At 38.7% G+C, this 12,888-nt stretch overlaps 1 protein-coding gene and 1 pseudogene across 1 annotated transcript in view; both read left to right on the top strand.

The window, feature by feature from the left end:
* The first annotated feature begins 327 nt into the window (after positions 1–327).
* Positions 328–12,888, top strand: part of Polr2b (RNA polymerase II subunit B) — a 47,639-nt gene continuing 35,078 nt past the window's right edge. The window contains exons 1-3 of the mRNA XM_026385882.2: positions 328–464; positions 6,468–6,540; positions 10,083–10,233. Coding sequence (XP_026241667.1) covers positions 446–464; positions 6,468–6,540; positions 10,083–10,233 — 243 coding nt within the window. The 5' untranslated portion in view covers positions 328–445. The remainder of the gene's footprint in view (positions 465–6,467; positions 6,541–10,082; positions 10,234–12,888) is intronic.
* Positions 11,011–12,158, top strand: LOC144257284 (F-actin-capping protein subunit alpha-1 pseudogene; annotated as a pseudogene).

The raw sequence follows: 12,888 nt of genomic DNA, 5'->3' as shown, positions 1-12,888 counted from the left end.
CGACGTGCCACAAGTCGTCCTTAATAAATCACATTTTGTCTTTAGAAGTGCAGAAAATTGGCATAGAATGCTGCGGACTCACGTCCACAACCAAAACCTTTCATTAATACACTGATTGTTTTTCGGGTGTCATTGTTTGTGCAACTACAGTGAAAAACAAAACAGACCGAAAGCTTTGACCCGCAGCAACCAACTCTTGGCCTAAACGAGCTATCCTCTTAACACAATCTGCTCGCCAGCAACTCTCCTCGGCTAAACTTCACCCTACTGTCCGCGCAGGCGCAAATCTTACGTTGGCGTTTGCGGGCGGCCTTTGCTGCGGCACGCAGAGCATTCTGGGAATTCCGGAGACGGAAATTACTTCGCTTCTCGCTGCGGGTACAGGTGGCGGTTGTGCGCCTATCTTTGATTTCTCGAGTTAGGAGCTCCAAAGCCTTCTGCCAATATGTATGACGCAGACGAGGGTAGGTGAACACTCAAAACACATTTCGCGGCGACTCATTTAAGAAGGGAAACGGGGGTTACTGGGTGGAGGGAGTTTTGAGGCTCTCTCCCTCGTCCGCCGCAGGCAGCCCCTTGTCGTGTTCCCCACGCACCCCAGGCCCGGAACCAAGCTGGGCTTGCGGGAGGCGCAGGGTCAGGGAACGTGTGTTCATGTTTCCAGTCGGGTTTGTTCTGGTCCTTTCCACCGTCTCCTTCTGTCCAATCTGATATCACCTTTCATATTTGAACTTGAAGGATCTCCCCTCTGCCTTTCAGTTTTCCTAAAGGTCGCAGTCGATTTATTGAATAGCTGGATTTTTGAGCACCAGTCTTATGCCTCACATTGTATTAGGCTCTGGAAATACAGCGGGGACAAAGGATTTTGGAGGGGGAGGGTTGGTCTAGTTTGGCTTTCCTTCTTGTCTATTAGTCTTTAAGTAAATTGCTTTAAAAAATGGCCTTTAAATCTCCCACAGGATAACATAGTTCTCAGGTTATATGTATTCCGCTGAACAGGGCCAATTTATCTTTTTACTTTTCACATATGTTATTCTTAGTCATGCCTAATGTATTTTTTTTCTTCCTTTTGGTACCTGGGATGGGGTGTCCATGGTTTAGTCATTGAGCCAAGTCCCCAGCCGTTTTTTATTTTGAGGCAGGGTCTCATAAAGTTGTCTGGGGCCTCACTAACTTGCTGAGGCTGGCTTTGAACTTGAGGTCTTCCTGCCTCAGCCTCTTGTGTCACTGGGCTTCGTGGAGTGCACCACCACACCTGTCTTTGAATGTATTTTTAAAGTTCCCTCTCCCGTCTCCACTTCTATTATTTCAGATTTCTTTTTTTTTCTCTTTTCTCTTTTAAGCTCCCAATTCTCTGGCCGCCTCTCACATTTCTCATTCTCTTAGCCACCTCATAAAGAAAATAGAAGCAAAAACTTAAACTTTTAAAGTTGCTGAAACATCTCAGTCTCATTTATAGCTTTTGTCCAGAAATCTTATATTCTCTGCTTTTTAACTACTATCTCAGTGGAAGAAAAATTCAAGAGAAGTTTTTTTATAGCTTACTTTTTTGAGTGGATAATATATTCTCATCACTCACAAGCTGAGTGTTGAAAAGTATCAGGTCTCATTTTTGTTTTCCATCTGCCCAGTTTGAACCCTCTCCACAGGTGATACTGTTTTTAGATTTTTTTTTTTGGTACCAGGGATTGAACCCAGGGGCACTTAATTACTGAGCTACATCCCCAGCCCTTTTTTCATATTAGAGACAGGGTCTCACTGAGTTGCTTAGGGCCTTGCTAAGTTGCTGAGGCTGGGTTTGAACTCTCAATCCTCCTATTCTCAGCCTTTGGAGTGGCTGGGATTATAGGTGAATAGAATAGAATAATTATATGCTTGGCTTGTTCTGTTCTCAGATTCTTGACATTTATTTTATGGCCTAGGGATGTAGCTCAGTGGTAGAGCACTTACTTAGTGTGGATGAGGCCTTGGGTTCAATCCCAGTGCCATTAAAAAAAAAAAAAGTTTAACTTTTTTGTTTTTTTATGCATATTTAAGCAAATATAAATTGGGTTCTATTTTTCCCCTTTTTACAAACAAAAAAGTAACATTCACACTTTTCAGCACTTTGGTTTTTGTAATATGAGTAGGGGTTTTCCTATTACTACATAGAGAGTATTCTCATCACCCCAAAGCTATTGAGTGTGTATGGATGTACCATAACTTAAGTAGTCTCTTATTGAAGGATATTAATAATCAGTACTGTAGTGAATTATCTTGTACATAATCAGTTTTCTCAAATGTTTGTAGGATAGATTCCTAGATAATAGAATTGTCAGGTTGAATGATATGTGTGTTAAAAAAATTTTTAGATGGTGCCATGTGACCAATTTACATTACTAATTTACATTGTACTAATTTACATTCTCATCAGTGTTTAGTAATCCTGTGGAAAGTAAGTTTATCAAAGCTACTACAGCAGTGAGTCTACCTTTGATTTGTGCAGACCTTCCTCCAAAATCTTTATTAGGTATATCCTTATTAGTTTTCACCTACTTCTTTTCAACCTGGCTTCTTTCTATGTGAAAATGTCAAATCTGGGCTGGGGATATGGCTCAAGCGGTAGCGCACTCGCCTGGCATGTATGCAGCCCGGGTTCGATCCTCAGCACCACATACAAACAAAGATGTTGTGTCCACCGAAAACTAAAAAATAAATATTAAAATTCTCTCTCTCTCCTCTCTTTCTCTCAAAAAAATGAAATAAAGATATTTCAGTTTAATAAAGATATTTAAAAAAAAAAAGAAAATGTCAAATCTCACTTGTTTGTAGGAAAACAAGTTAAACTCTTTTCATTGTTTGCTTTTTCTTCCAATATTTTGTTTTTCTCATCGCAGCCAAGCTTTGCCTTATTTCCAATTTCCATCTTTCAGGTCTCCTTAACCCATGCTAGTCTGATTCTTCTGATGCTGCTACATTAAAACAACTCTTACTAGATTATTTATGACTTCTTAGTTGATAAATCAGATGGGCATTTAAAGTGTCATTTAAAAAGTCTTATCTATAACTATGTGGTATCCAACATTGTTGACAGACTTCCTCCTGGAAATTCACTCATCTCTTCTTCTACATCACTTTCACTTGATTCTTCTTACCTATTTGACTTTCCTTCTCATTCTCTTCTACTATTCACATTCTTCCTGGGTGATCTTATCCATTCTTTTATGACTTCAGTTACTGCCTGTATGTGTGTGTCTTTTAGATATGTATTCCCAATTCAGATATTCTGCATACTAACTACTATTAGACATCTGGGATGTCACCCAGGCTCTTTAAACTCATCCCTGCCTAAACTGAGGTCACTGTGTTCTTTTATCCAGTCTCCTTCCAAAGCCTTTGCCTTCTGTGTCTTCCATTTCGGTGAATGGTACTACCCTCTTATTTCTGGTTGTGGAAGTCAGAAGCCTTGGCATTGTATTTTTGTTTTTAGAGAATCTGGCCCCAAATTCCTGTCCTTAAGTGATCCTCCTGACTTAGCCTCCTGAATCACTGGGATTAGAGGCACACATAACTGCTCTGAACTCCTTGGGAATCAGTTTTAATTCCTGTTTGTTGCTCTTGTATCTAATTAACCATCACGTTTTGATGATCAGAGTCTTCTAAGTATGTCATATCTGAGTCACTTCTCTTTGTCCCCATTGCCACATTCTTGTTCATGCTACCACCAGCTCTTGGCAAGAACACTCCTGATATGTGTTCTTCTGGTCTTCTCCAAGCTACTCTGCACACTGGGCATAGTGATCTTTCAGAAGTGACATCTGATCTAGCCATACCCCTATTCAAATCTTAGAGTGGTCTCTCATAACCTCTGTTGGTGTGAACCAGATTTGTCTCACTCCCCTTCCAACTTCACTCTCCTGCTTTAGTGGCCTTCTTTCCATGAATATGCCATACGTCTTTCATTATGGAGTCTTTTGCACAAGCTTTTTTTACCGCTTGAAATACTTCTTTACTCCTTACCTTCACAATCTCATTTTTGCCAAATTTACTGTTCCATTCATGACATGAGGTCTGTGTTTAGCTTAGCTTTTTTTTTTTTTTTCCCCCTTCATACATTGGTGGTGATGGGGATTGAACCCAGAGTTGCTTTCTTTTTTTGGTACCAGAGATTGAACCCAGGGTCGCTTAACCAGTGAGCCACATCCCCACCCCTTTTATATATATATATATTTTTTTAGAGACAGGGCTTTACTAAGTTGCTGAGGCTACCTTTGAACCTGTGATCCTCCTGCCTCAGCTTCCTAAGCTGCTGGAATTACAGGCATGTGTCCCCGTGCCTGGCCCCTTTTCATTTTTTATTTTGAGACAGGGTCTCATTAAGTTGCTTAGGATCTCACTAAGTTGCTGAGGCAGGCCTTGAATTTGTGGTCCTCCTGCCTCTGCCTCCGAGTGGCTAGCTTACAGACATGGGCTGCTACCACACCCAGCTAGCTCAGCTTTTGAGATGTCTTCCCTGACTTCTTCAGATCCTGGTTAGAAATGTCCACATCATTTGGGCTTTATTGATTTCACTTTGTCTGTATTTCCCCAATAAGTCATAATCTCCCCAAGGATACAGCTATATTTATCTTGTTGAGGGTGGTGTCTCTAATGCCTGGGCTATAGTAGATGCTCATGCTCAAATATTTGATGATTAATTTAATAGATAAATTAATACATGAATCTCCCTCATGGGTTCATTTTCCTTCACATGACTATTAAACAGGTATTCCCTAATATCTTGTCTTCAGTCTTTTCCTTATGAAAATTCCCCTTATTTTCTCAACCATTTGTTCAAGATTTCAACTTTGTTTATGACATGAAACTTTTATTTGAGCTTCATATTTATATCTAGTTACCTATGGAAAATATTTAAAGGGCTATATGATCTCAGATATATCTAAAACCTTCCTCTTCATTTCCTCTTTTTTCTGTCTTTGAATGTACTTCTATATGGCAGTGATATTAACCTTTAATCTCTTATCAAAGCTAGAAATCTGTTATTTTTTATAACTGTCTTAACCTCACCTCCTCCCCCTTCATGCATAAGGATTAGTATTTTTTTTTTTAAGTTTTATTTTGTCGATGTATCAAAATTTTTTTTTTGGTACCCGGGATTGAACCCAAGAGGGTGTAATCACCAAGCAACATCCCCGTTTTTATATTTTTTTATTAGAGACAGGGTCTTGCTGAGTTGCTTATGGCCTTGCTAAATTGCTGAGGCAGGCTTTGAACTCGATATTCTCCTGCTTCAACTTCCTGAACTACTGGGATTGGGGTGGGTGCCTGTGCACCCGGGTGGATATGTATCAGAATTTTAATCTAAAGCTTATAAATTTTATAGACTGTATGTATAAATCAGAATAAAATCCCAAAGTATAGCACACTTATTCTTTTATAGAAGAAAATGGGACTAATACTTGAGGACCAGTGCATAAGGATTTTCCCGGTGCCTGTTGTTTAAATTATTATTGGCTGTATACCTACCCCCAAAACTTGCTTAAAAATTACTGTTTTTGGAATCTGTGAATTTGGAATTTGAACAGGGCATTAGGTGTGACTTGTCTCTGCCCCACAGTGTTGGTGGTTCAACAGGGAAGATGCCAAGTCCTTAGTGTTGACTTGATAGTCTGTGTGTGTGTGTACAGGATCTGGATGGTTTACTCACATGTCTGGCAGACTAGGAGAACTCAAAGACTAGGATTGCTCTTGTAAGTGGCTTCTTCTTGTCTGAACTTCCTCACAGGATAGCAGCCTCAGAGTAGTAATACTTTTTAATGGCAGTTCAGGGCTCCATTTGTTTCTGCAAACAAGACGAAAACTGTATTGCTTTTTCTGATGTGACTTCTGAAGTCATGCAGCATTGCTCTAGTTGCATTCTCTTATTACAGAAGAGTTGAAAATTCACTCGGATTCAAGGAGAGGATACATAGACCACTGTATCTTGATAGTAGATCACATCATGGAAGTGCAGGTGGAATGAGAAATGTGGTTGTGGCCATCTTTGGAAAATATAGTCTGTCGTACCTGTATGTGTATGAAATGTTGCTCTAATAGACCATCCTTAGGGTGTTGCAAAGGTATTGGAACCTTTTTCTAGTTCTATCCTCTTAACCTGATCTGCTTCATTCTCTGAGGACCTTGTTGGTTAGAGGACAATGTCTGAGCTTTCTTCTACTTATCATTATCATAAGCTATAAATTAAAATTTTGTGGACTTTCTTGAGAAGATGAAAAACTTACAAATTCATGCAAAATAACATTGAAATTTGTAATAAAATTTCTTTGTATATGGGAAGAATATGTGACATAGTCGTATTATTCTGTTATGTAATTAGATGAAATTTTAGGAAAATGGGGTAAATATTGCTTTTTATTGAGCTGACTTTAAGTTTGCTTAAGGTGTAAGCTAGTGGTATATTATTGCATGTAATATTTTTGTTTTTGTAGATATGCAATATGATGAGGATGATGATGAAATCACCCCAGATTTATGGCAAGAAGCATGCTGGATTGTAATCAGGTAAATTTTTTAGACAAAACTGAATAAGCTTTAAAAGGCACTATAAAGCATAAGGGGATTTTTCTGCTTTTTTTATTCCTAATAGGTAGATGTTCTCTATGAATATGTTGTGAAAGAGTTTTTATTAACTTATTTATTTTTTTAATATTTATTTTTTAAATTTTAAGTGGACACAATATCTTTATTTTACATTGATGTGGTGCTGAGGATCGAACTCAGTCCCTCAAGCATGCTAGGCGAGCACTGTACCACTGAGCCACAACCCCAGCCCTTAACTTATTTTTTAAGTATTTCAGACTTAAAGAAAAGTCACATAAAGAATTCAATTATGCACTTCACTGGATTCTGTAAATGTTACCTTTATATCACATTTTCTTGGTCTCTTTTTCCTCTGTACATATTTTTTTTTCTGAAACATTTGTAAGTTACAGACATAAGAACAATCTTTCCCATGATCACAACACAGGGATTGAATTAGTATTGGTGTAATAATTTTCTTTAGTCATAGACTGCCCAAATTTTGCTAGTTGTCCTACTGAAGTTTATGGAAAAATTTAAAAAACTTTTTCTTTATCTGATTCTGGGTCCATTCTAGGACCACATATTGTGTTTTGTTTTTGTGGCTTCTTATTCTATCTGTGTCCTTTAATCTGGAACAGTTTCTCAATCTGTCTCTATCTCAATTTTTTTGACCTTGACAGTTTTTAAACATATAGGTCAACTACTTTCTGTCTTTTTTTTTTTTAGTGGTGCTATGGTTTAAACCTATGGCCTCATGCATGCAGGCATTTTTTCTATCACTTTCTGTTTGCCTAGTTTGACCTAAAACTCCAGGGGCTCAAGTGATGCTCTTGTCTCAGCCTCCCATGTTGTTAGGACTTACAGGTGCATGTCACTGCACCTGGCTAGTTGAAGATTGTTGTGTGTGTTGGTGAGGAGGGTGCTGGAGATCAAATCCAAGGCTGTATATGTACTAGACAAATGTTTACTGCTACATTCACAGCCCGACAGAACAGCATTTTAATGAAGAACTGTTCTAAAGATTTTAGCAAAAGTAGTTATGATTAGTGTCCTGAAGTAATGAAACATTTCTGTGGTTTCATGAAGATTTTTTATCTTAAATTCTCCATAGCAACCATTGTTATTTATATTAGGCAATGCTTTCCATGTGATTTTTACATATCAGTAGGTGTCCCAAATAGTTGAGAAATTTCTTTGTCCTGCTATCCCAACAGTCTGTGCTGAAAGAAAATGGCCCAATCACTAGCCTCTCTTAAAAAGTGAAAAGAAGGGCTGGGGAAGTGGCTCAAGTGCATGCAGCCTGGGTTCGATCCTCAGCACCACATACAAACAAAGATGTTGTGTCCACCTAAATAAATAAATAAATAAATAAATATTAAAATTCTCTCTCTCCCTTCTCTCTCTCTCTCTCTCTAAAAAAAAAAAAAGTGAAAAGAAAATGCCTGAGTAATTCTTCAGGTTGCTTTATACAGGGTGGTTGTATGCTTTATTCTGTACCATAGAACCTAACTTTTTTTTTTTTTTTTTTTTTTTTTAATTTTTGGTCGTTCAAAACATTACATAGTTCCTCATACATCATATTTCACAGTTTGATTCAAATGGACCTAACTTTTAATATTGGTGGTTGCTGCAGTCTGGCTGGGCACAATTCAGGAGCCACTTGTCAAAAGAAACTAACTTTATTTTTAGAACTACAAACGCCAAACAAAACAGCTCCTCAGGAAAAAACCCTCAGAGCCCAACTGCCACCACCGGCTTCCACAAGCCTCTCACCCCCACCAACCTCACCACCTCCTACAATCCTCCTGTTCTTGAGGCTGATTGGCTGGGTCGCGTGGGCGGAGCCAAAGAAGTCCCCCAATGAGCAGCTCCATGGTCTGAAAGGGCAGGGAAACAGCCCAATGAGCAGCTCCTTGGAGGAGCCAATCAGCTAGATGTTGCTGGGGCCGCTGTGAGCCAATCATCAGCTGGCAGTCTGAAGGGCAGGGAAATAGCCCAATGAACATCACCGCAGAGGAGCCAATCAGCTAGATGTTGCTGGGGCCACTGTGAGCCAATCATCAGCCGCAGCTGGAAGTTTGCTAGCAGCTGGAAGTTTGCTGGGGCCCCTTTGGCTGTGGCTCTCAACAGGTGGTTATAATTGATTGGATCAGGCTGAGACCTTGTTACAAAGGCACCCATTTTGTAGGCCTGCTAATGACCTGTGAGGTGATTTGATGATGCCACAGTGGGAGGCTGGTGATTAGTTGAGCTGTCATATCAGAAAATTCACGTGTGGAGCCAAGAGAATCAGTAAAGAATTACTAGGAAGAGGGGAGTAGAGGCTAAGGTGGGGTTACAAGGCCGGGGAGTTGAGACGTGGTGGTGGAGTACTTCTTCTGAGGGATGATGAGGCAATCCAGTTCTTAGGGTTATGCTCCATCTCGGAGCTCTCTAGCCTCTCTGTGCAGCTTTCCTGGGTGGTAGTGGGGAGTGTTCTACTGACATTTCTCTTGCATTTTTATGTCTTTCTGTCTTATTATGTGTTTTTTTTCCCTATCCCTCTACTGAAAAAGTGCCTGACTGTTCCTTGTGAACAATAAGGTTCATCCTTCTCTAGGACTTCACCTTGTAATAACTCTTATCTATACTATTAACTCATCTCTCTCGAATTCTTCATTTTTAATACCAGTCATTGTTGAGTATTTTCACTTAAATGACTTAACATTTAACATACTAACATATTCTAAAGAGAACAATGATCTTTGTTTTTGTTATTGTTTTAGTGCTGGGGTTCTAACCCAGGACCTTGTATGTATATATTCTACACATATTCTATCAAGCAATACCGCTTAACCCCAGAACTAATGATTTTTAACCTAAAATTAATGTCTCACACATTCCTCATTCCTTATTTTAATTTTTTGTTTTTGTACTGGGGACTGAACCCAGGGGTGCCTAACCACTGAACCACATCCCCGGCCCTTTTTTGTATTTTATTTAGAGACAGGGTCTCTCTAAGTTGCTTAGGGCCTCACTGAGTTGCTGAGGCTAGCTTTGAACTCAGGATCCTCCTGCCTCAGCCTCCCAAGCCACTGGGATTGCTGGCATGTACCACCATTCCAGCCTCTCTTTTAGTTGTTGATATCACCCTGGTCCCTCTTACTCAAATTAAAATATTTTTTAATTTATTTTTGTGGTGCTGAAAATCGGAACCAGGGCCTCATTCATGCCAAGCAAATACTCTACCACTGAGCCATATCCTCAGCCCTTAAAAATTTTATTATTATTTTTCACTCTCCATTTTATTTTGAAACTTTTTTCAAGAAATGTTTCAAAAAGGTTGAATAAAATTTGTCTATAAAATACTTACTGCTGTGACATTATTCATTTTTTTTAGGTACCTCATAATATCTTGTTTAGTGGTTGGCATATAGTGGCTGGTACTTATGAGTGTTTGAATTGAATTATAATGAGAATGGAGAAATGTGCTAGGAAACAAACCAAGTTGAAACTGATTTTGGACTTCAATATTTTCCTAGTTCTTATTTTGATGAAAAAGGCTTGGTCAGACAACAGTTGGATTCTTTTGATGAGTTTATTCAGATGTCTGTTCAAAGAATTGTGGAAGATGCTCCACCTATTGATCTACAAGCTGAAGCTCAGCATGCTAGTGGAGAAGTTGAAGAACCGGTAAGATAGTTATTCTAATAAAGTTACATGGATAGATGATATTTTGAAATTTCAGCCCTTCTTGCATTTGGCTTAAAGGTTAAAAGTCAGTAAGAATTTTTAGAGTGTACTTACAGCATCTTCAGTCAACTTCTGATTTATTCTTACTAGAGATACGTTTTTGTAAGTAAATAAAAATCCTAATCCTTGTGCAGATGGTGGGTATTTAATAGTTGGGAAGAAGGGACTCAAAGATGAACAACTAAGAGAAGCAAGCCAGAAATAATTGTTTTAAATAATCCTACTTCTTGGGCCGGGGAATATAACTCGGTTGGTAGAGTGCTTGCCTCACATGCACAAGGCCCTGAGTTCAAACTTGTAACCATCCTGCCTTAGTCTTCCAAGTAGCTAAGATTATAGGCATGTGCCACTACACCTAGATAAGAAAAAGTGTTAGGAGGACTTTTTCTTGATATTTTTTTCTAATTGCATGGGATGCATTATTATAACAGTATGAGATTTGAAAAAGGAAAATCACAAGCTGAGTGTGGGGGTGCCTGTCTGTAATCCTAGTTACTTCAGAGGCTGAGGCTGGAGTATCTCCAGTTTGAGCCCAGCTTGGGTAACATAAGTAGACCCTTCTCAAAGTACAAACAAAAGACAAAGGAAAAGCATCAAAACTTAAGTTTTATTCACATATGTGCATGTTTTAAGCATTGTTAAAATTATAACATTGTTGAATTTATAAGTTTAGTTTTACATAATCATTGTAAAGAAATCTAAATAATGAGAGCAGCCCAAGATGGCCGACTTCGAGGATCTGGTGTCGGATGAGGAGAAGGTACGTATAGCTGCTAAATTCATCACTCATGCACCCCCAGGGGAGTTTAATGAAGTATTCAGTGATGTCCGGCTACTACTTAACAATGACAATCTCCTCAGGGAAGGAGCAGCACATGCATTTGCCCAATATAACATGGACGAGTTCACACCTGTGAAGATAGAAGGATATGAAGATCAGGTCTTAATTACAGAGCATGGTGACCTGGGTAATAGCCGATTTTTAGATCCAAGAAACAAAATTTCCTTTAAGTTTGATCACTTACGGAAAGAAGCAAGTGACCCTCAACCAGAGGAAGTAGAGGGAGGTTTGAAGTCTTGGAGAGAATCCTGTGACAATGCTTTAAGAGCCTATGTGAAAGATCATTATTCCAGCGGCTTCTGTACTGTTTATGCTAAAACTATAGATGGGCAACAGACTATTATTGCATGTATTGAAAGCCACCAGTTTCAGCCTAAAAACTTCTGGAATGGTGGTTGGAGATCAGAGTGGAAGTTCACTATTACACCACCTACAGCCCAGGTGGTTGGAGTACTCAAGATTCAGGTTCACTATTATGAAGATGGAAATGTTCAGTTGGTTAGTCATAAAGATGTATAAGATTTAGTAACTGTTTCAAATGAAGTCCAAACTGCCAAGGAGTTTATTAAAATAGAGAGTGCAGAAAATGAATATCAGACTGCAATTAGTGAAAACTACCAAACAATGTCAGACACCACATTCAAGGCCTTGCGCCGGCAGCTTCCAGTTACCCGCACCAAAATTGACTGGAACAAGATACTCAGCTACAAGATTGGCAAAGAAATGCAGAATGCTTAAAGGCTGACTGTAGGATTCTTCAGTATGTAGAAAGAAAAGGATTCAACATGTGGTCATATGATAAATAAGTGATTTATAAACAAGAGTGATATTTTGCTAGGGCTTTCAAAGTTAACAGATTTTTTTAGCCTCATGAAATACTGTTGAACCTATAGCATTGACTTCATCTTTTTGTGTTCTCTGCCTTGTATTTTTCTGTTATCACTATATCTACTTGTAAATCTTTTTTTTTTTTTCCTTTTTGTTAATTCTGCTACAATTAGTGTTGAAGAAAGATCCATCTATTCTGGGGTCATTTTACTCTTTAGAAAATTTTCCTAGCCATGAAGTCCTGTTACTGATTTAGACAGATAATATGCTCAGTACTTTTACCCTGTGCTCCAAAGCACTTATGGTACTTCAGTGCTTTTGACTGATCCACCAACAGCCAAGGAGGCTCTGCTACAAATCGTAGCTAAATGGAAGACACATTCATCCTTCTCCCTCTGACTGCTTTGATCGTCATTTATAGCATCTCATAACTATAGTTTTCAAAAGTTTGGATTGAGGCTTTTCAGGTCCATTTTGGGGGGCAAAGGAAGTTTTCTGGAAATTCCATGACAGTCAGCTTCTCTGGGGGGCACTCATTTTTAAATCCAAAGACTTGAACCACATTCCCTGCACATGGAATATGTTTGCTTTCTTCATTCCCTCATTGTCTTCTTCCCACTTAGTACCATTGTAGTTATAGACATCTGCATTTTTAGAAGAGTTTTATTCATGTATTATTTTTTTTAAGTATCCAAGAACTACGGATATACTGTGGATGTAGTAGAGTATAAAACTTAAAAATGCAGATGCTGAAGGAATAATACGTATCTTGTGCTTTAACACTTTGTGGCAGGATTGTACTATAAGCAAATGAATCAACTCTGTAAATCACAAAAACTTAAGATGAACCAAAGTGAAAAGGTAACTTCCAGGCAGTATCTTTCTACTGTAACCTGTTATTTAAGGGAATACTAGAGTTTTCTAAA

The sequence above is a fragment of the Urocitellus parryii genome, chromosome 10 (genome assembly GCF_045843805.1).
Source record: "Urocitellus parryii isolate mUroPar1 chromosome 10, mUroPar1.hap1, whole genome shotgun sequence".
Taxonomy (NCBI): Eukaryota; Metazoa; Chordata; class Mammalia; order Rodentia; family Sciuridae; genus Urocitellus; species Urocitellus parryii.
This window is presented reverse-complemented; position numbering and strand designations above follow the sequence as displayed.